Genomic DNA, 20,054 nt, shown 5'->3' with positions numbered 1-20,054 from the left:
ACACCGAGGCTTTAATCGCACAATTTCCGCAACAATTCAATTAGGGGGGCCATTAATGGCTACGAAGACAGTGCCCAGAGGCGTCGGGGCCTTATTAGCGTTTAGCTTTACTTAATAATAATTGTTTTGCATTTTAAGAGGTAGCTGTGACGTACACAATGTGGCGGCGCACGACGCCGCCCCCAAAGGCCGCGCGATATAAAAACACCACCGCCGACACCACCTCAACAACAGTCCAAATTGCGACAACACAGGTATATGTTGCTCACGATGAACACTTTTCGGGGTTGTAGTGTACACTTGTGCTTGGCTGTGCTCTGTCTCGCCGTCTACGCCACCGGTAAGTCCAACCCCAAAAATGTATTTATTCTCAGAAAAAGTGCAGTCTAAGATGACTTTTATAAAATATTTGAAAAAAAAGTTTGAGTGAAATTTCACCTTTTTCTGTAAAGTTTGATATAATGGTAAACAATTTTGGAAACGAATTCGCCTGAAAATAAACGTCTCAAAACTTTTGAAACTTTAAAATTAAACAAATAAAAAAACTAAAAAAGAAATCCATTTTAAGTCTCTCGTGCAGCTAATTTTGAATTACTTGATTTTGGCACTTCTTCTAGAGTGCAAAGAGCCGAAACGTTCAAAGCTTTCCTCTGACTTCGGGCTGACGCCGTTCCTGCGCTCCGGCCGGGGTTCCGATCGCACCTGGGAAACAAACACAGGTCCGTCTGTCCCCGTTTTGGCCCTTTTTAACTTTTTTTTTTCAGACGTGAAACGCCGGATAGGTAAAATGATGTCGTTTCCCCGCATCGGTCGTAGCGACTCGTGGGTTCCTGATGACAACGAGTACGGAGCTAAAAGACCCGGAGCTAATTCAGGAATGTGGTTCGGCCCTAGACTGGGTCGTATCCAAAAGCGTAACAACGACGATTTTACTCCTTGGACGTATATTATTTTAAACGGTGAAGGTCCTATTTCCAGACAGGTTCATTACACTCCCAGATTGGGGCGCGAATCGGAAGAAGCTTTCGAGGATTTGGTTGATTCGGAAGTGGACTCGGCTTAAGTTTTCAAACACGAAGCATTATAGTGGAGGGCTGGACATTATAATGACTATTTTTATGCACCGTTCATTGTGAAAATAAATAAGAATGAATAAAAGATATTTGTATTTTTATTGGAGGTTTTATTTTTTAATTAGTTTCAGAAAACGGGATTTGCCGCAAAAATCTGGATATGTTTCGACGAGATGTAGCCGCAAGGTTTCGTTTCGTGAAAGGTAATCCTGGAGTAAGCTGGGATGTCGCGGCTCCACCTCCAAGAAGAGGGTTCCACTCGCCTCCAGACACCTGGAGGATTTCTCTAAGACGGTTTTAATCACATCCAACCCCTCCTCGCCCCCATCCAACGCCCGTAAATCTTCATACCTTCAACCCCCAAATTAAAAACAGAACTTACAATAAAAAACATACAATTTAATTTCTGGTTGGAGTGTTTTCATATCATCCCTAAAAATATAGGGTGGGTTCGACACCACCACATCAAATTTCCTTTCATTTTTCCACTGCTCTACTTGGCTCTGAATGACACGGATGCGTTTGTTTAAACCATTCTTTTGTGCATTTTCTTTTGTTAGAGAACATGCTTCTTTCGATTGATCCACGGCTGTCGCTTTTATCTAGAATAATGGATGCGTGAAATCAACTTTTTAATTTATATTACCCCATCGTGCTCTTTCAGCAAGGATAAAGCTATGGCTCCACTTCCGCAACATAGGTCTAAGATATGAGCGGATTTTTTCCGGGCTATTTCCGGGGAGACAATATCAACGAGTTGTTCAGTTTCCGGGCGGGGAATGAAGACCGGAGGAGACATCTTCAGGTTTAATTGGCGGAAGGACCATTCGCCCAGCACGTATTGAACTGGCTCACTTATTTTATCTTTAATATTACTGAAACAACGCGTTTTAAGGATCCTTTTATATCCAGTTATTAGACATCGAGCGTATTTTTTGCTACGTTTTGCATTAAATGAATAAGAAAATTGGATCCTTTCCACGCAAAGTTTTTTACTTACTGCTGAAGACGGCGTGAACACAAAAACTCCAATTTTTCCACATCTTCGGCTCCAACGACTTTATTTATGTTTCTGTACACATCTGAAATCTAGAAAGCGACAATTGCAAGAAAAGTACTAAAAGATTGCAACAATACTCGAGTTGTCCCTAAAATGTGTGCCAAAATATGTTCCACTGAAGACACAGGCTCCGAAAGTTTGTTACTTTCAAACCTCCGGCGCCACATTTCAAATAATGCGCCAACAGTGTATCCCTCATCTTGGTTGAGAAACGAAATTCCCCTAGAATCGCTTGCTTTGTTACAGTTTAACCTAACTTTTTTGTACGTGTGAGGTGACGCAATGGATGGCATTTTTCCAAAGAAATTCAAGAAAACACAACTGGCGTTACGTGAGTATCTCATTTTGACCGTTTTTTCTTTTAATTATCGTTTTTGTGCGATTCAAAACTCGGCACTGTATTTACAATGGCGCGGCGGTATGTTTATGTTATGTTGATAGGAGGTTATTCAAAAAAGAGCGGCTAGAAGCAACTTTTTATTCTATTTTTTATAAAACGTTTATTGATCATTATTGTCATTACATAAATATAAATTACTAATACTGGGATTTATGCTATGTTTTAAGTAAACTGTCTCTTTGTTCCACGGGGCCTTCCTCAACTTCTTTTTTCGGTTTCAATCTAACAATGATCCCTTCAACTGACCACAAAACAACAGTAGTAAACGTGACAGCATTCAAAACAACTATACACAAACTATAAGTTCCTGTAATATCCCGTATAAACCCAATAATGGGCCCTCCAAGTAGAATACAGAACCCATTGACCATCATCTGGAGCCCAGAAGCAGATGCTAGTTTTTCCAAGGGCACGTACATTGGTATGACCAGCGACATATAAACAGTTCTTATGCCTTTAGCGATTCCAAGACCCAAAGCTACTCCAAGTAATACAATAAAATCATTGGATACCAGCAACACTGTAAAACCAATGTTAAAACAATAAAACTCTCTTGGATAACTTACTAAATCGTGTGGTCATCAGGAGAAACAGAGTCATCATGTACATGTGTCGTGCTGATAACTTCATAAAGCCACCAATGAATGGTGCTAAGAACCGGAAAATAATGTCTGTGGTCCCTTGAACGGAGAGGAAAATAGCGATTTGCTTCGTGCTAAGAGTTAACTCAGCTAAGATGAATGGGGTGAGAAGGGAGAAATTTATTTCAGCGAAGACAGCGATGGAAAGACCTATCATAATGTTGAGATAGATGGGATCTTTGAGGAGATCAAGGTCGAAGTACATCACCAATCGCTCAAGAAAGAGTTTCCATTCGGATTTCTTCTTCTTTGGTTTACTGAGTTCGGGGTTATAAACACTGTCCTTAATGGGTAGACTTTTGGTGGAGACCACAGAAGCCTTCCTACCAACTGAAAAACAGCGTAAAAATCGGTGAATCAGAAAAGGCATCCTCACTTGATTTAACGGAGAGCATGCTTCCATTGAAACCAGAATCTAAGCCGAAGACAGGTGCATTTTCTACCTCGTCGTAAGAAGCAGTAGAGTCAACAGATTTCTTTCTTTGGCTCTCAACCTGAGACACTACAACAGAGGTCAGAGTTGATGGTCAAAACGAAGTTGGTGTTCTTACCCCTTCGAGAGATAACTTTGAGTTCTTCATCTTTAATTTTTTGTTTATCTTCACTGAGAGGTTCAAGTTGTACGTCATCTATTGTCTTAGTTTTCAAGTGCCACTTCACGGGTTGAAGTAAAAACGCCGCAATGAAGCCATGAGCAGAAATTGCGCCCAAGATCAACGTCACGTCGTCCACCGTATAATTCGACATCAAAAGATTAATAACTTGTGGCATTATAATAGGCCCTAGACCCGTAATAGTCATGCTATAACCCACAGCTTTTCCTTTTTTTTCTTTAAAATAGGTATTAACTGCCAAACTATACGCCGACATGTTCAGACCAAAACCCAAAGCTGGAAAGAATCTTACAGTTTTCAGACAAATCGGCAAACACTACTGACCTACATGTAATTAATCCATACGTGATGATGAAGTGTGTAAACGTGGTGGCCCAAGCTGTTGCTGTCACTCCGATAAAAACTAAGAAAGATGCCACGAACGCGATTTTACGATAGCCAAAGACTTTGAGGAGGACGCCGTTGACGAGGCCCATGAGCATGCCAAAGGCAGCGTTGAGGTTTATGATAAGGGAACCTTCTGTGGCTGAGAGGCCCATCTCTGAGAAGGTGTCTTTGAAGATCATGCCGAAATTTTGGATGAGAGGCACGATAATTATCTGAGAAAAAAAAATATAGATCGGATCAAAAAGCACTTCAACCTTGGTTTTATAATAATTTCTGATTGCTTATTACTATACTTAAGCCGAGACTTAAGCAAAGTTGTAACAAAAATTAACGACAGTTGGAACTCTTATTTTAGGGACATGGAATTTATTGTATAAAAGTGGTGAATCCACTACAATTATATCCGAGCAAGTCATAGCCTTGTAGTTATTCATTGTAAACACTTTATTTATTTATAAATAAAACATTTCATCTTCACTACGTAGCAAAAACGAATTGTTTGCCCACAAAATTATGTTTTTACATTTATCTCAGTATTCTAATTATCGTAATCCAAGATCATTTTTTGTTAATTGACACTCCATTGATTAATCATTTTTTGTAGAATTCATTCTAATAGCTTGCAAATGGCTCTAACCTTCACTATATTTTAACCGATAATATTGCGTAATATTAAATTAATTCTTACATTACTGAGAGCAGAGGCCAAAACGATAATCCATCCATATTTACCATCCGGCGGTACCTTTGCCGTTGACACCATGATCACTTTTACACTTCAAATTTCGCTAGTTGCAATTATTACTTGTAATGACGATGAGTAAGAAGTAATAAACGTTTATATAGAAAACATAGGACGCGAATCTGATAATTTGGACCGAAATTTTCAAACGAACGATGACGCAGCTTCTCTTAATATGTGTTTTCATTATACTGGTCATAATTGGCTTGATTAATTGTTTGTTAGAAAAGGAGTTTTTTGTAATAAGAGACACGCATAGCGGTCTCTCTGAACCTATTCTATACAGTACATTTGCATGTCATTTTTTGGTTTTATCGTCAACAAATTCTTGCCAGTAATCTTGTTTATCACCTTATCTTTAAACAAAGATGTAATAATAATTGATTAATAGGTACTCGTAACAAATATATTTTCTATTGACAACTATAATTTCTTTCGTAACAAAATTATAATTAAGTACGCGCCTTTGTATAGTTGGCATCACGTGGTCACCACCTTTTCGTCTTTCGGCTCAACTTTCTTCTTCGCTAAATACCGCTCAAGAGTCCACGCTATTGCCGTAGTGTACGTCATAATATTGAGAATATGTAACGTAATGACGTAATTCTGCACACTATCTCTAATCCAACCTAAAAGTACCATTAGATTCAACACTCTAACTTTTGATCTCAACGTACCAACTACTGGTCCAAGCGCTAGGAAAAACAAGCCACTCGTAGCAAGTTGTAGCCCGGAAGCAGCCGGTAGGCGTTCTAAAGAAACGTGTCCAGGAATTACCAAAGCCATGAAGATAGTGCGAAGGCCTTTACCCGCACCGATGATCACAGCCACCAGGAGCCCAAAGGTGTAAGTTTGAGTGTGCACTAAAACTAAGAGGACATGAAAACTGGGAGAAAACACAAAAGAGACTTACTTATTCGACCAAGGGCCATGCTGAGGACACCGACTAAGAAGAAGGTTCGGTTTTCCCAACCTATTTTTCCGGCGATGAAAGGAACGAAAAAACGAACCACAATGTCGGTGGCTCCCAACAAAGACATGAATGTCGCGATTTGGTATTCACCGAATTTGAACTCTTCTAGAACCATGGGGGTGATTATCGAGAAGTTGATTTCGACGAAGTTCGCGATGGTTATGCCTAACATTAAATTGACGTAGACGGGGTCTTTGAAGAGGTCGAAGTCGAAGAAAATGCATACTTTCTGGAAGAAAGATAGTTTTTTCGGTGGAGGAGGTTCCTCTTCTTCTTCTTCGTGTTCTTGTTTGTACTCTTCCAGTTTCTTCGCGGCCGTCTTTAGTACATCTTTTTCGTGGTATTCAGAGGGTATCGCGAGATTGTTGTGGTTGTCATTGTGTTGTTCTTCTTCTTCTTGGATGGTGCGTTTGTCATGAGATTTTTGGCGTTTGCGTTCTTTGCCGTCTTGTACTAAATTCACTGAAGAGTTTCTTTTGGAACGAGCTTCTGATAGGTTGTTGTATGATGGTCTTTTTGACATGGTTACTGAATTTTGGCCCGACGGGTACCTTGAAGGGTTCTTCGATGTCCCTTTGTTTGTTTTTGTCGATGATAGGGAAATTCTTGAGCCCACCAAAGACCGATTTTGGGAGTACCACCCATCATTAGCCTTGACCATCATAGGATGACCAGGATCGATAATCTCGTAACCGGTGGCATGAGGATCATCCTCGTTGTAAAGGTATTGACTAGATAACACACTTCTGGATTTCGTGCTTTTGCTTAGTTTTCCTTCGCAAAAACCGGATTCTGTGTCTTTTTCTTCTTTTTCTAAGAAGGGGATGCCTTCTTCTACTTGTCGGAATTTAGTGTGCCACTCCACTGGTTGTAGAAGAAGTGAACACATGAAGGAGTGTAGTGCGAAGGCAGAGAATACTAAAAGCGTCCCTTCCATTCCGTAAACGTCGGAAAGGGCGGTGATTATATAGGGCCAGACAATTGGCCCTAGAGCCGTGGTGGACCACGATAATCCCGTTGCGATTCGTCGTTTTTCTTTGAAGTAAGTGTTCAATGCTAGAGCGTTGGCTGCTTGGGTGATACCAATGCCTGAACCATAGCACATGGCGTAGAAGATTAAGTACGTCCAAAATGATTCGCACATCGTTGACGCGAACAGTGAGGAGGCGACAAGAAGAGAACCAAACATGGCCACTTGTCGATATGTAAATCTTCTGTAAATGGGGCCATTGAGCAATCCTACAGAAAACTGAATTAGAATCAACGAACAAATCACTGATAAATTATACAAAACAAACGGGCACCTACCTACCCACACATGAGTTAAAAGCTGAATTTAAATTAATCACAGTGGTGGTTTGAGGGTTGCTAATATCCAAATTGCGGAATTTCTGTCGGAAAACAAGTCCGAATTGTTGGAACATAGGAAATGTACTCAACTGAAATTAGAACTGAAGACCAAGTTAAGACCCTCGCTCTACTTACGTTACTGAAACCACAGGCGAAGACTATGAGCCACCCCCAACCTCCATCTGGAGGGGCAAAATCGGGATCCCCGACTCGGAGACGGCGGCGTTTCGGCGGTGACTCGATTTTCACACTTTTACTTTCAGGCAGATCCATCTTCAGACTTGCAGGTGTTTGACCCTGAGTGAATGCAGAAATCATGTGAGATGCATCACAGCTATTATTATGTAAAGTGGTTGTGGTAATGGAAAGATTTCCTTAATTGTTTTCCTATTCGGGAGAGTTTGAAAGAAAGTGACAGTGTTAATTATTGGGTTACCGTATCTGGCTGCGACAGAATGTGATTCAAGAGTTCAAAATCTTAAATTTTTATCGTTATCAGATTGTAGTTACGAACGAAAAAAAAGTAAAACTCTTGTCTGGAAATTGTGATACATAAAAAATTAGGTTGTTCAAACTGAAATTATCTTTATAACAGTGGTGATTTCATTCTCCAACTGTTTTGTCTTCATTTTATTTATGTATTGTTGGGGCTATTTTAACACTCACCTCTATATGAAATATTTCCGGGGAGATCTCACATCACTGAAGACTCCCTTTTCTTGCACTTGCCCGTTTCCGTCTGTTCAAGTGAATTGCGAGGTACCTACTGTTTGCGCGTCAAGTAGACTAGAGTAGATTTTAAAAACGGCGATAATACCACGATCGACATAAACTCGTATTATCGCTGTTTACTCAGAGAATCTAATGCTAAATCTCTAATAACACCGTGATCTGCATCGGAGTGGTGTTCAGGGTTAATCTCATCATTGAGGACCCCCTTATCTATTAATTTCGGCCAATATTGGGGTCATGTTCAACATCGATAATGTATTTGCAAAAATTTGTTATTATAATAATTTCCAATGTGTTCACAGGGAATCCACGTGTTTTGAACAATCGAGATTTATTGGCGTTATTAAACGCTAAATGACGAATTAGGAACACGTTTCACTTTCGTGGTTCGCACGTTTCGCGGATTTAAACCAATTAGAAATAAACGACAGTGCTTTGGGACAGTTCCAAATTATTTATAAGCGAACTTTGGACTCGCGGATTCGAGATTTTCCACAGATAAAGGAGATATGCCTTTAACTGATCGATCAGGAGATCGACATTTTTGTGGCACATATCTTTCAATATCCAGATAATAGAAATCAGCTATGTTGATTTATTTTTTGTTAATAATATAGAATGCTCATTTTAATTGTGTTGACTTTGATAAGATAACCTGTGTAACTCAAATGACTAACACTAAAACATTTCTGTAACAAAGAAATAAGAAATCGTAAAACTCACGTGGTTTGTTCAATAACAATTTATTTATCACATAGCTCGTACAAATAATCGCGACATTTTAATGCGCGACAGGTGTTTGGAATTCTGGAGGTTCTTCCTTTTTTCTTTCATAGATGAGGAAGTGGCCGCACCAAAGGACGACACAAAACATGGATAAAAGTGATGCGGTATGAAGGGTGTAGACGTAGGAGCCGCTCATGTCGTGGATGGCACCTGGAGCACAATTTGGGGGTCAAAAAGAGATTTAAGTCAACGAGACCGTGTTACTTTATTTGAATATAAATCGTCTCATCTTTGACGGTTAAGGAATTTATTGTTAATTGATGAGTCTCGATGGTGATTAGACGATACTAAGAACTATCTCAGTTGCAACATTGAATTTAGAAATTCTATACCTCCAAATGGATTAACTAACACCGGCATTTTTATCATTATCACCATTCTGGTAACAACCTACATACCATTGTTTGCTTTTGAATTGGTCCCTATAAAACCGCAAACCGCAAAAAACATTTTTACGCGAGCTCGGTTTTTGCCAATAAAAGTTTAAATGAATTATAATTGGATATTTGCACAATGAAAATTGCAGTTTCTTTGTTTTTTGGTGTTCTACATTCATGTTTATAAGCAATTTGAACACATGATCGTTCGCATTAAATTTAATTGGGTTCTATGAACTTACTTGTTTGCCAATCGCAATCATTTATTATAATTAAATCTAAATGGTTCAGATATCGAAGACATCTAATTAGGTTTTGTCATTTAATTTTGTATCGAGGTAAATATTTAATTTATTATCAAAACGCACGTTCAAAAAATTCTCTATGATTGTCGAGTGGGTCTAGTAGGATATCAATGAGTTAATCTAACAGTATATTGTTATGCGAGAGAGAAAGTCGGTCGTTTCTATGAGGAAGAGTGCACGACACGAGCCGAAGGCGCGATTGATATTGCCAAAAAAAATTGCTTTGAAAAACTCAAAACAAATAACTGTGTTTGATAAACATGACGATAACAACGTTTAGAAATTACCCACATTAAATATCAAAGGCTACTTTAACGCCATCTCTCATCGTATAGAACGAAATATCATCACCACGAATAAAGTTTTTGCTAAGACCACCACTTCTTTTGTACGTACCGATAATTGGTCCTAGCGCCAAAGACACTGCTCCTGTCAGCAACATGTAAAGTCCATTCGCCGCCGGTAACTTTTCCAAATTCACAAATTTTGGAATTATCACTGATTGATACACAGCCTTGATCCCTTTAGCCAATCCTATGCAACTAACACACACAAAAATTGTCGCTTTTGAAGAATAAAAGATTGCCATCACTGTAAACTTAGCGTTAGTGCGCAAAACAAAATTCTCTTTTTTTATACGTACGAGTCCTACCCACTGTTGAAGTAACCAAAGAACCGGCGTACATAACTCTTGGAGAAACACTGAAGTAATGAGCTGCAAGTGGTACTAAAAGTCTGCCAATAATATCAGCTATTGATTGTACCGATAGAGCTAAAGCTACATCCTTTCTTTCAAATGATGCGAGTTCTGGAAGGATGAACGCAATCATGAGGATGATGTTAAGCTCTGACGCGAAAGAGATGGACATGCCAATGATGGCAACGACGTAAGGTCGATCATTGAGCAGTTCCAAATTGAACAAGTCGTGGATTTTCTTGTAAATACTTTTACTTTGGACGGGAAGCGTTGTGGTGTTGTATACTTGGTCGTTGTTGAGGAGTTCGAGTTCTTCTTTGGTTGATTTAGAGTTTTGTTGCTCTTTGTCGTCAGTTTCGAGTTTATTTATTGGTCTAAGAAGAAAACAACAAACTATTCCAATTGTTGAAATAGCCGCCAACACCAAAACCGTTGATTGCGTGCTCTGGAAGTACGCTAGCAATTTGTGGCAAATTGGAGGCATAATTATGTACGAAATACTAGCACCAGTCACTGAGAATGATACTGCTAAAGTCAGTCTTTTCTTGAAGTAAGTATTAGTGGCTAAATAAGTCGCTGGTAGCATTATACCCTGTCCAAGACCTACAAGACTAGATTTACTGATAACCCAATTGAGATCAACACTCACCTATTATTACAGAAAAAGTACAAATTAAAACCCCGTAACTTCTTGCAAAACTGCTTAAAAAGATCCCTGAGCACATCAAAAGAGTCCCTAAAAGTGCCACCTTGCGAAAATCATACTTCTTGAGCAAGGGACTTCCCAATAAACCTACAATTGAAATTAACATTTTAAACTCGAGAAGCTGAGTAATACCTAAGCTGCAATAGATGGCACTGTGTAAATGTAAAAGAAACGACGTTTCGGCTGATGTTATCCCCATGGATTTGAAGTCTTGTTGGTAGATAATCCCGAAACATTGTACCAATGGAAGAAGTGAAATCTGAAAAAAACTGTGTTAGTTAATGTTGAAGACAATAGAGTACGCACGTTTAGGAAGGTCGTTGCAAGAACGATGACCCAGCCGTAGCCACCGTCAGGTGGTGTAAAGTCCGCCGTCTTCTCCATCGGAATAAGCACTCACATATCTTTAAAACACATAATTGAGTTAATTCTTTAATACCTAACGCGTAATGGACTGATAAGCAATGTAAATGTCGCACGTATACAATAGGGGAGCGTTTTGAATTTCATGAATCAAAATTAACACGCGTAATACATACTTTGCCTAGAACATGCAGGTGGTAAAAATTACACTTTCGGTTGAAGTATTTCTTAACATGGTCTCTTCACTTATATTTCCCCACACAAAACTCTGTTTACACAAAAGCTGATAGTCACTACTGGCCTTTGTTTGATAATATTCCAATTAACCAATTGTGTCTCACAATGCGTTTTGCTTGTAAACAACGGAGTATCCGAGATAAGTGAAAGTCTAGTTCAGTCTTAACGTTTTTCTGGTTGCCTACAAACAACTTTCGTTTGATTCACTTATAGCCTGAACTTTTTTCGCACGTGTCTCATGTTACACATTGTTAAATTAATTGTTCCGGCGGCGAGCTAATTTGAGCTGAGGTAAATTTAATTAACGGAGTACTGTAACATTTGGCGTCTGAATTATTCAATTGTCATGGATGGAAATCAACTGAAATGAGAATTTTTACGATTGGGGGAGAGAATCGCTTTGTTGGACGTAAAATTTTAACGTTATCAATACGTGGGAGTACATTTTCAAAACAACAAAGATAAATGTTGTGTGACAGACGAAGTGAATTGTACAGAGAGGGGAGATAAACGTTGAAGATTAAAATGGATAAGAGCACATTTATTTATTTTAGGTCGATGATGATACTGTGATTTCGGATATTCTAATCTAGCTCTGTAATTATTCATTTATAAAGGATTGCTTTATGCAATGAAGTTAACTAGTGATAAGCCTTAGTAATTATCTTTGTAATTTCAGTAAAATGCGCGCATCAGTTATTGTTATTAATTTTCGCTGACATTCTTAACATTTTCAATAATGTTGGTATTGGGGAAAATAAAACCTAAATTGATTTTTGGAATTTCGGGGCCGTTTTTGGCGTCAGTATAAATATTTATTGGTCTAAAAAAATGTTCATAATATTTTTTTTGAAATATGTACATACGTATAATTTTTGCGTAAATTATGGACATTAAATTTTTTGGTAATAAGTTGGTAAAATGCAATTTCCTTGCAAACGACAGAAGTTGAAAAAAAGAGCTTTTATTGGCGCATTCGCTGAAGATGGACGTATGAAATAAGATACAAATTAAATTAAAGCACAAAAAAACACTTAAAAAATAAAATTGAATCAAGTTCTGGTATGTTCAACCAAACAACTAATGACGTAACGTGTTCATCATAACATTAAAAAAATTTATCATTTCTACGAAATTTACGAGACTGCAGACTACTGTTATCTATTACTTGTTAAAACGAAAACAAAAATTCAATTTTAGTATGTTTTAGCTTTTTTTAGATAAGTTCTATTTTCAGATATAAACTCGTTCATGTGTTCATCTGGATGGGATACGTATTTTGATACATAAATCTATGAAAATAATAAAAAAGCGAATATTTCCTTCACTTAAACAATAAAAAAGTACCTATATAAATCAGATCATCTTGCAAAATGTACTTGACCAAGTTTGTCTCATTATTTATTTGTTGGTTGTAATGATACCTTTTTATAAAAAACCTCTTCAAGGCGATCTTGAGATCGTCTTGTTTATCGCTGCAATTTTTCAACATTGACTTAACTGTGTCATATTGAGATGCAAGAGTTTTCATTGTGTTCATACAAATTTAATTGAAGAACGTAAAAAACTAGAAAGACATTATAAAATCATTTACGATATTCTATTTATCCATATTTCATGAAAAAGAGAACCGATCAGACATTTGTAGACTTTACGGAAGTTATGCTAATAGTTTTAGTGCAAACTCATGTCAATTCCAGGAAAAATGATAGATATACAAAGAATACGCTGATGAAATATTACGCTAAATTATTCAAACTCGTGTTTCGTTTTGTCTGCACTTTTTTTAAAAATATCAGACTTGAACCTTTATCGAATGGTAAACTGCAGTAAACAACTTACTTCTATTTAAACATTTAAAATTTATTGTACAGTCGATGAAAAATAGTCTGACTAATGTTATTGTTGTCGCAGTAAAATTCGTCATAAAACACGAACTGTCGCTTGTGGAGACAACGTTGTACCATTTAGGGCTTGATACAGGCATCCACATCGATTTATTTAATTAGACAGACCATCATAATTATAGGAGAATGACGTCGAATTTTTGATTGCCCGATCAGAAATAGATGTCTTGTTACTTAACATTTGGATAATAATGAAACTATTTACTTGTGTGTTCATTAGCACAAGTGACGTTGATCAAGCGATCAACAGTTGATCGATTTCAAAATTTTGGGTGCCTTTTGGAATGTTTGAACGAAAAGATAGGAATCTTTACGTTGACAGATACAATACTTTTATCAAGTTATCGCTTATCGAAATTGATGGCGTTTTGTATTGTCTTGTTAGAACACGCGCTATTGTGAAACATTTTAAGTGCCGCTGATTACAGTCCAATAAAATGAACCGCGATGGTTCATCGGTAGTCAGTGGTTCGCCGATGGTGCGTGGAGGTACCAGTGAGCTCCAACATGTGGACTTTATAGTGTTGTTTTGGATCCAGAAAAATTAGGTTTGTGGTCACCCCTATTCTTTTTTAAAACTTAAATTTTCGCGCGTAAACCACCCCTAATAAAAAAAACATTTCACCCCCCTAAATTCACTCACCTCAGTCAACTGTCTGGTCATTGGACTTCCTCTGTTTCGAAAGGATCCGACGATCTATAAATTCAAGGTTCGCAACAATGAATCACCCCCCGTTTGGGGTTAGACAATTTTGATAATCAGCTGTGAAAATAGAGGAGCACGTGGTTTGCGCGTGAACAGAACGAACGTCACGTGACGTCTTTGCATGGGATCGATGATGGGATGGAATTCCGTCCAAAGTCGACCAGCCCAGAGACGACACCAAGCGCAAAGTCCGAACGGTTGTTGAGCAAGTAAACTGCCCCTCACGTGAGATGAGTACGTAGAATTATCTTAATTGTTGTCTGCATGACGATTTTTGCGCTGATTTTCCTGCTTGGCCTGATGACCCGGTTCTCTGCGGAGGTGGCGGTGTCCTCGTCGTCGCTTCCTCCTTCGCAAGACGCCAAAAATCCGAGTTCCGTAATCCGCGTGTCCAAAAGGTTGAATCTCGGGTTTGTTGCTGTTTCCTTCATTTTCTGTAAATTCTCCCCCTTCCCCCTTTTGAGATTGTTGAACCCTTGTGCCTTCATAAATCATCAAAATCCGGACATTTTCCTCCCGCTTCGATTTTTTCACCTGTCTCTGCGCGCAACTTACCTTGACCTTCCCTTCATCTAGATCAAAGGCTCGGCTATTTAAAGTGGTTCATTCATGGTAGCGTGCTTTAACCCCCAAGTTGCGCCATTGTTCAAAGGATGACTCAAACGCGATAAGTTTCCTTTCCGCGTTTTCCGACTAACGAGGGCACGGTCAATCGAGACCCCATTATTTATCGATTATCGCGCGTTGGACAATCAAGGTCGACATAATCTTTATTTGCCGGATTGAGGTCCACTTGATTTGTTGTGGTCCAACAGCTGTTTTTAATTAAATAGTTGTTTCGCACGCAAAAAATGCGACCATGCGCCTGTCGCGTGGTTGCGGTTATTGTACGAAGCATCATCCTCTTCTTTGTTAAAGGTTGGCGAGTACCATGTTCGTGGAAAATAAGAAAATGGTTCCTCCAGATGGCGGATGGGGGTGGGTCGTCGTCATAGGAGTCAGCGTCGTCAACGTAAGTGAAAAGGGTGATTTTTTTGTCGCGGCCTTTCTCCAAGGATTGTTTTTTCACACCACGTGTCGTGGGACGAAGAACGTGTCGCTGATTTCCATTAAAAATCTATTGTTTTCAAACGGTCGTACCTTATCACCTTGGTGATTTACAGTCAACAAAGCTTTTTACGACTTTTTTGGTAATGCATATTCCGCAAATCGCCGTTGTCTCCAATATTCATGGAGAAACTTCGTAGCTACATTACCTTTTTTACAGTTATGCACGAGATCAATAGAACCGTCTTTTGGTTTGTTATTCGGCGACTTGCTGGATGAACTGGAAGTCAAAACAACAGGGGCGGCTTTGATAATGAGCACGCTGGACGCCCTCATCAACTTTTCGGGACTTTTCGTAGGACCTTTAATTCGTGCCTTTTCCTATCGTAAAGTTTCACTCGTCGGATCAGCCTTGTGCGCCTTAGGGTTGGCCCTCACTTATCCAGCCAGCAGCATGGCGCACATCCTTGCTACATACAGTATTATCAACGGTAAGCAACAAGAATTGATCACAGGTGTTGAATTTCTGACCTAAATTAGGAGAAATTTATTACCTTATTACGTTATAATATTCCTGAACTTGACCTCTCAAGGGCGATGGATTGAACTTGACTCTTTTTTATTTAGGATTAGGTGTAGGTTTAACCGCATCCTCAACATTCGTCGCTCTCAACAACTACTTCGTAAAACGCCGTGGTCAAGCCGTGGGCTTTTCTTTAGCCGGCACTGCTTTCGGAATGATGTTGATGCCTCAGGCTGTCAAATTTCTCTTAGATTGGTACGATTTCAGAGGAACGATATTGATTTTGGGCGCTTTCGCCCTGAATGCAATAGTTGGCTCATCGTTATTACAACCAGCGAAATGGCACTTCGTTCCGGAGATGAAAGATGAAGAAGAAGCGTATCATCAGGTACGATTAAACTGAATGTTTGTAAATCTAGCCTTTGATGCTAATTACGTGTTTGTGTGTTATTGCTGCAGAGAATATCCTTCTTTTTTGCGTCTAACGAGGTAAAGAAGGTTTAAGAAATTTTTGCATGATTTTGCTTGTGGGCTTGAAGTAGCTTAAGTACATATTGATGAGGAAAACTGTCGCTAAGAAAATCAATAATTTCTAGTCCAGCAAGGTTGCTCGTAATCGATAAATTCAGAACATTAACAACAATAGAAGAACGTTATTATTATCAAATTAACACAGATAACTCAATTATTACGTTGATGTTTTAATTGTTTTAATTATCCGCGTGGCATAGTTGCACTAGTTTCCTGAATCTAATTTTCGGAACAGATTATTAATAGTGGACGACCTTGGTGCATAAAGAGAATTTTCTCTTCAGTGGTTATTGATTTTTACAAATTTAAAGTAAAGATTCGAAAATATTTGCAATGCCGTTAACCTTGGAAATTAATTCAGTTTTCGCCGCTCACGTAATATTAATAGAATTTTTTAGATGTAATTTTCCGTGTCAGGTCATCACAGTCGTTAATTATTCTATTGTCCGTGTGATATTAATTTTATAAATTGTTTAAATCCAACCACAGAAAAAATCGACTGGCGGAAAATCACAAATATTTTGGAGGCCATCTCTGGTTCGTTGGAGAAATTTCGGTAACTAAGCTATTGTGGCCTTGGTTTAACGGCAGCGGCTTCACCATTTTGCCACTTAACGGGAATTTTCGTATCTAAAAGCAACAAGGTTAACTTACACGATCGAATATTTTTCGTTATCTCACGTTTTACTGTTAGATTGGAGAACAATGCATACATAAAGCGACAAGTGTTTTATTCCCGAGGGAATGGCAAAATTGAAGTCTCTTATCTTTATGTCTTGTTTTGTCGGTATTGGAAAAAATTCTAGTTCCCTAAAAAACAGTTTTATTGCCTCTCCTCAAATCGATTTCCCACAGGTGGGTCTTGTTCAAACTGTTTATTTTGGCTCAAATATCTGTAAAGTAAGCTCATAGACAACATTTTCGCAGGAAATGGAGACTATCAAAGAGACAGACGACGAAGACCTCGATCTACACGAAGCCAAAACTTTAATCAATCCTAAAGGCATGTCAGAATTAGCAGTTCGAACTTTGGAAGAGCTAACCAAACCGGGTTTAACCCGAAAATCAACATTTCCACGGAACTTTTCGACGTTGAGCTTCTCCGCGAAAAGACGCAAGCCATCACAAGAATCTATAGTTTCCAGTTACTCGCGTTTGGATTTCACCGGTTCTAGTCTTCAGTTACATCTAGAGGTACGTTGGCTCTTCGCGTGACTTTTCTAACTCTAAAGTTTCAGCAGAATGAGTCCGAGTCAAGTATGTCTTCTTCGACACATCTCCGTCGTAACATGAGTTATCCGGGAGTACAACTAAATGCGCATAAGAAAATCCTAGCGGAATTCGCACGTTCGCCGCCAAAGGTGAGGATAGAGAAGAAGAAGAACACGTGGCAGAAGATTGTCCATTTTATGGATTTCGATCTTTTGAAAGACCCGATTTATTTGAACTTGGTCTTCGGATTGTCGATATTTTACGTCGCTGAGCAGAACTTCAAAATGGTGACGCCTTTCTTCTTCAGAAGCATCGGTTATGAAACGGCGGACATCGCATTGTTCCTATCCGTCCAAGCATTCACTGATATCTTAGCGAGGTTGATTCTTCCCCCCATCTGCGATCGAATCAACGTGTCCAAAAGGACACTGTTCATGACCGGGATTTTTGTTTTGGGTATTTGTAGATCAGGTAAATATCTAAAAGACAAGCGGCCGTTCCGAAGATGGACAGAGTTTTTAAAGTCACTGATATCTCCGTCCATCTTTGCGACAAGAATAAGTAAACAAATAAATTCTCTCCAAAGCTTTAGGATAGGTACAGGTCAGGTCCCCTGTTTTTTCTTTTCGTTTCGTCATTTCATTTGACCTTTCTGAAGAAACTCTTTTCGTTTTCTGTGTTTTTTTCTCTTGGTTTCGTTCTTATTGTTTTTCTAACGGGCGGGCTGCCATGATAAACTCACATGTATTAGGTGCGACATGAGAGAATTCAGGACACGTTTCGGTTTTTTCTTTAATTCGTTACGATCATCGGTTGTTATTGTTCTCGCTTACATAAATTGTAAAAAGTGGTGTAATTAGATTGGCCACGTTTGAATAATTTAGTTTCAGTTATTTTGTGGTGGATGCTGGTTTGCATATCTAGAGTTTCTGGAGGTGAATAACAAAGGCTACAATTTTTATCACGTACTTTGAAATTAAGTTTCAAATTTATGGAAGGAGTTCACTTCTGAAAGTCATTAGAATACAAAGAGTATTGGTCATAAGTAAATACAATTAGAATTGCAAGGAATTTCTTTGTTTTGATGGTCGTTTGTCGCAAGTAACAGCATTGTCGTCTTTAAACTTTCGCGCAAAGTGGCAGGTGATTTTATTTTGAGAATGTTGTTGTTTGGGGCGCCTGGTACATGTGAGCACCGTCGCGCTGGGGAGGAGTCGTATCGTTTGTTATGATTTCGTCCCAGTTTTATTCTAGCTCGTAAACTTGTGCCTGTTTTTGATAATGTATTCTAATATTCTTATGACTTTTTTGTTGGCAGCGGAAGGAGCCAAAGACTAGGTAACCCCCAAAATCATAGAAAAGTAAGCTTTCAAAGAACTATAAGGCATACAGTTATTTTCTCATCATTATTTTGGTTTTTAATTTGAAAAAAAATCCTGCAGGAAATTGTGGTTTTTATTTTGATTTCAATTGCTTATAAAAGGACGATTTGATTGTTTTCCGTTCTTGGATTATTTTTCGTTCACAGCACAGAGTCACTTTAGTGTTTGTCGGACTTTTGGTGTAATGCAGTTATTTCTATTTCTTACAGTCCTCGCTGAACAGACCGATTGGACCATGATTTTGGTATGGTTGGTTATATGTGGATTCTTCCGAGGTGCCGCCCTTATCAACTTCACCATCACGATATCGGAGTATTCATCTCTGGAGAAGTTACCGGCGGCTTTTGGATTGCATATGGTTGGAAAGGGTCTCTTCGTGGTCGCCATCGGTCCCATTTTAGGTAGATCGTCGGATTTTTTGAGACTTAGCGCTGACTTCTTCTTTCAGGAATCATCAGAGACACGACCAAGAGTTATCCAATTTGTCTTCATTCACAAACTTGTTTAATTTTAATTTGTTGTTTGGCTTGGAGCATCGAGTATGCTTTTAGGTTCTTCAGAACTAGGAGCGTTGAATCGGATACGGATACATCGACCACATGACAAACGGATATTGACTGCTAAAGTCATTAAACAAAAGCGGCGTTTTTATTTTGTTTGTCTGCAAGGCTGTTGATATTCAAGAGAGCCTTTAAATGACCTTTATGATATTCTCAGTGTGATACGATTAGGTATAATGAGACTGAATCTGTGAGTATAGTGTTCCATAAGATACTTAAAATACTATCGTTGTATTCTACATCATGTAGACCAATTTGTATATAGTTTTAATGAATAGCGCCTCCAAATGTAATGACTTTTGAATCAATGGTTTTATATAAAAAAATAAGACTAGATTTTTTTCTGAACACCCAACATCTTGATTAAGTAATTTTTCGTGGAGTTGAATGACTATCAGTTCTTCAAGAAAAAGTGATAGAGAGTTTTTAATTTGCTCAAGTTTTGTGTTTTATGTTCATCAAAAAATGGGCCTTTGTTTAAATATCAACCATGTTAAATTTTCAATACGAGATGTATTATTGGTTGCATATTTAGAAATGTAAGTAATGTGGATTGCTGGTAAAAAAACGCAAATGACTCGGATATCTTTAATTAATGCAATACAATCTCGGTTAACCCGAACTTTTATTAACAGCGATAACAACAAAATTACATTAACTTTCTTCTGCTTTTGGGAGGATTCACTACACCGGTGTTTATCTTTTCTCGGGGCAAACATCTTTATTTTTCCTGGCAAGAGGAA

The 20,054-nt window shown here is 38.5% G+C and overlaps 6 protein-coding genes across 16 annotated transcripts; 2 read left to right on the top strand and 4 right to left on the bottom strand.

Moving 5' to 3' along the window:
• Positions 1-14: 14 nt before the first annotated feature.
• Positions 15-1,174, top strand: Capa (cardio acceleratory peptide capability). Its single transcript, XM_088043054.1, has 3 exons — positions 15-340; positions 618-719; positions 765-1,174. The coding sequence occupies exons 1-3, from the start codon at positions 259-261 to the stop codon at positions 1,061-1,063; spliced, it is 483 nt and encodes a 160-aa protein (XP_087899180.1). The 5' UTR covers positions 15-258; the 3' UTR covers positions 1,064-1,174.
• LOC148170260 (MTRF1L release factor glutamine methyltransferase-like) lies at positions 1,135-2,578 on the bottom strand. 2 transcript variants are annotated; one of them, XM_088043052.1, is made up of 5 exons: positions 2,211-2,578; positions 2,074-2,162; positions 1,720-1,948; positions 1,470-1,675; positions 1,135-1,424 (listed from the first exon to the last, which is right to left on the bottom strand). In XM_088043052.1, exons 1-5 carry the CDS (start codon positions 2,475-2,477, stop codon positions 1,184-1,186), a joined length of 1,032 nt encoding a protein of 343 aa, XP_087899178.1. In that variant the 5' UTR covers positions 2,478-2,578; the 3' UTR covers positions 1,135-1,183. The 2 variants fall into 2 exon arrangements, with proteins under 2 accessions (XP_087899178.1, XP_087899179.1); XM_088043053.1 differs by having other exon boundaries at positions 1,136-1,424; positions 1,720-1,927; positions 2,211-2,576.
• On the top strand, positions 2,376-19,647 carry LOC148170256 (putative monocarboxylate transporter 5). 7 transcript variants are annotated; one of them, XM_088043037.1, is made up of 9 exons: positions 2,376-2,464; positions 14,975-15,068; positions 15,324-15,594; positions 15,731-16,014; positions 16,086-16,115; positions 17,085-17,351; positions 17,396-17,840; positions 18,961-19,152; positions 19,200-19,647. In XM_088043037.1, the coding sequence occupies exons 2-9, from the start codon at positions 14,988-14,990 to the stop codon at positions 19,352-19,354; spliced, it is 1,725 nt and encodes a 574-aa protein (XP_087899163.1). In that variant the 5' UTR covers positions 2,376-2,464; positions 14,975-14,987; the 3' UTR covers positions 19,355-19,647. The 7 variants fall into 7 exon arrangements, with proteins under 7 accessions (XP_087899163.1, XP_087899166.1, XP_087899167.1 ...); XM_088043040.1 differs by lacking the exons at positions 2,376-2,464; positions 19,200-19,647 and adding exons at positions 13,743-13,898; positions 18,688-18,730 and having other exon boundaries at positions 18,961-19,051; XM_088043041.1 differs by lacking the exons at positions 2,376-2,464; positions 19,200-19,647 and adding exons at positions 13,744-13,898; positions 18,688-18,707 and having other exon boundaries at positions 18,961-19,051.
• LOC148170259 (monocarboxylate transporter 9-like) lies at positions 2,592-5,041 on the bottom strand. The gene is made up of 6 exons (XM_088043043.1): positions 4,864-5,041; positions 4,117-4,387; positions 3,726-4,064; positions 3,551-3,676; positions 3,100-3,504; positions 2,592-3,053 (listed from the first exon to the last, which is right to left on the bottom strand). Exons 1-6 carry the CDS (start codon positions 4,936-4,938, stop codon positions 2,689-2,691), a joined length of 1,581 nt encoding a protein of 526 aa, XP_087899169.1. The 5' UTR covers positions 4,939-5,041; the 3' UTR covers positions 2,592-2,688.
• LOC148170258 (uncharacterized) lies at positions 5,310-8,433 on the bottom strand. Of its 3 annotated transcripts, XM_088043033.1 has the most exons (6): positions 7,907-8,433; positions 7,376-7,537; positions 7,203-7,329; positions 5,831-7,129; positions 5,595-5,786; positions 5,310-5,546 (listed from the first exon to the last, which is right to left on the bottom strand). In XM_088043033.1, the coding sequence occupies exons 2-6, from the start codon at positions 7,511-7,513 to the stop codon at positions 5,398-5,400; spliced, it is 1,905 nt and encodes a 634-aa protein (XP_087899159.1). In that variant the 5' UTR covers positions 7,514-7,537; positions 7,907-8,433; the 3' UTR covers positions 5,310-5,397. The 3 variants fall into 3 exon arrangements, with proteins under 3 accessions (XP_087899159.1, XP_087899157.1, XP_087899160.1); XM_088043031.1 differs by lacking the exon at positions 7,907-8,433 and having other exon boundaries at positions 7,376-7,878; XM_088043034.1 differs by lacking the exons at positions 7,376-7,537; positions 7,907-8,433 and having other exon boundaries at positions 7,199-7,288.
• LOC148170257 (monocarboxylate transporter 9-like) lies at positions 8,699-14,081 on the bottom strand. 2 transcript variants are annotated; one of them, XM_088043047.1, is made up of 7 exons: positions 13,994-14,081; positions 11,150-11,247; positions 10,976-11,102; positions 10,787-10,930; positions 10,084-10,740; positions 9,837-10,031; positions 8,699-8,908 (listed from the first exon to the last, which is right to left on the bottom strand). In XM_088043047.1, the coding sequence occupies exons 2-7, from the start codon at positions 11,225-11,227 to the stop codon at positions 8,754-8,756; spliced, it is 1,356 nt and encodes a 451-aa protein (XP_087899173.1). In that variant the 5' UTR covers positions 11,228-11,247; positions 13,994-14,081; the 3' UTR covers positions 8,699-8,753. The 2 variants fall into 2 exon arrangements, with proteins under 2 accessions (XP_087899173.1, XP_087899172.1); XM_088043046.1 differs by lacking the exon at positions 13,994-14,081 and adding an exon at positions 11,383-11,635.
• Positions 19,648-20,054: the final 407 nt, after the last annotated feature.

Source organism: Gnatocerus cornutus, chromosome 8 (assembly GCF_029298725.1).
Source record: "Gnatocerus cornutus isolate USDA-ARS CGAHR chromosome 8, icGnaCorn1.1, whole genome shotgun sequence".
NCBI lineage: Eukaryota > Metazoa > Arthropoda > Insecta > Coleoptera > Tenebrionidae > Gnatocerus > Gnatocerus cornutus.
Note: the sequence above shows the minus strand (reverse complement) of the source record. Positions and strands in the feature narration are given on the sequence as shown.

Coding starts and splice junctions, on each gene's coding strand:
- Capa (XM_088043054.1), top strand. CDS start 259: ATGTTGCTCACGATGAACACTTTTCGGGGTTGTAGTGTACACTTGTGC. Junction 341..617: donor TCTCGCCGTCTACGCCACCG/GTAAGTCCAACC, acceptor CACTTCTTCTAG/AGTGCAAAGAGCCGAAACGT. Junction 720..764: donor CACCTGGGAAACAAACACAG/GTCCGTCTGTCC, acceptor TTTTTTTTTCAG/ACGTGAAACGCCGGATAGGT.
- LOC148170260 (XM_088043052.1), bottom strand. CDS start 2,477: ATGAGATACTCACGTAACGCCAGTTGTGTTTTCTTGAATTTCTTTGGA. Junction 1,949..2,073: donor TGTTCACGCCGTCTTCAGCA/GTAAGTAAAAAA, acceptor GCGTTGTTTCAG/TAATATTAAAGATAAAATAA. Junction 1,425..1,469: donor CTCCAACCAGAAATTAAATT/GTATGTTTTTTA, acceptor TGGGGGTTGAAG/GTATGAAGATTTACGGGCGT.
- LOC148170259 (XM_088043043.1), bottom strand. CDS start 4,938: ATGGTGTCAACGGCAAAGGTACCGCCGGATGGTAAATATGGATGGATT. Junction 4,388..4,863: donor TGGCCTCTGCTCTCAGTAAT/GTAAGAATTAAT, acceptor TTTTTTTCTCAG/ATAATTATCGTGCCTCTCAT. Junction 3,505..3,550: donor CATGCTCTCCGTTAAATCAA/GTGAGGATGCCT, acceptor GCTGTTTTTCAG/TTGGTAGGAAGGCTTCTGTG.
- LOC148170258 (XM_088043031.1), bottom strand. CDS start 7,558: ATGATTTCTGCATTCACTCAGGGTCAAACACCTGCAAGTCTGAAGATG. Junction 7,130..7,202: donor AGCTTTTAACTCATGTGTGG/GTAGGTAGGTGC, acceptor AGTTTTCTGTAG/GATTGCTCAATGGCCCCATT. Junction 5,547..5,594: donor AGCGCTTGGACCAGTAGTTG/GTACGTTGAGAT, acceptor TGGTACTTTTAG/GTTGGATTAGAGATAGTGTG.
- LOC148170257 (XM_088043047.1), bottom strand. CDS start 11,227: ATGGAGAAGACGGCGGACTTTACACCACCTGACGGTGGCTACGGCTGG. Junction 11,103..11,149: donor TTGCAACGACCTTCCTAAAC/GTGCGTACTCTA, acceptor AGTTTTTTTCAG/ATTTCACTTCTTCCATTGGT. Junction 10,032..10,083: donor TTCAACAGTGGGTAGGACTC/GTACGTATAAAA, acceptor CTAAGTTTACAG/TGATGGCAATCTTTTATTCT.
- LOC148170256 (XM_088043037.1), top strand. CDS start 14,988: ATGTTCGTGGAAAATAAGAAAATGGTTCCTCCAGATGGCGGATGGGGG. Junction 15,595..15,730: donor TACATACAGTATTATCAACG/GTAAGCAACAAG, acceptor TTTTTTATTTAG/GATTAGGTGTAGGTTTAACC. Junction 16,116..17,084: donor TCTTTTTTGCGTCTAACGAG/GTAAAGAAGGTT, acceptor ACATTTTCGCAG/GAAATGGAGACTATCAAAGA.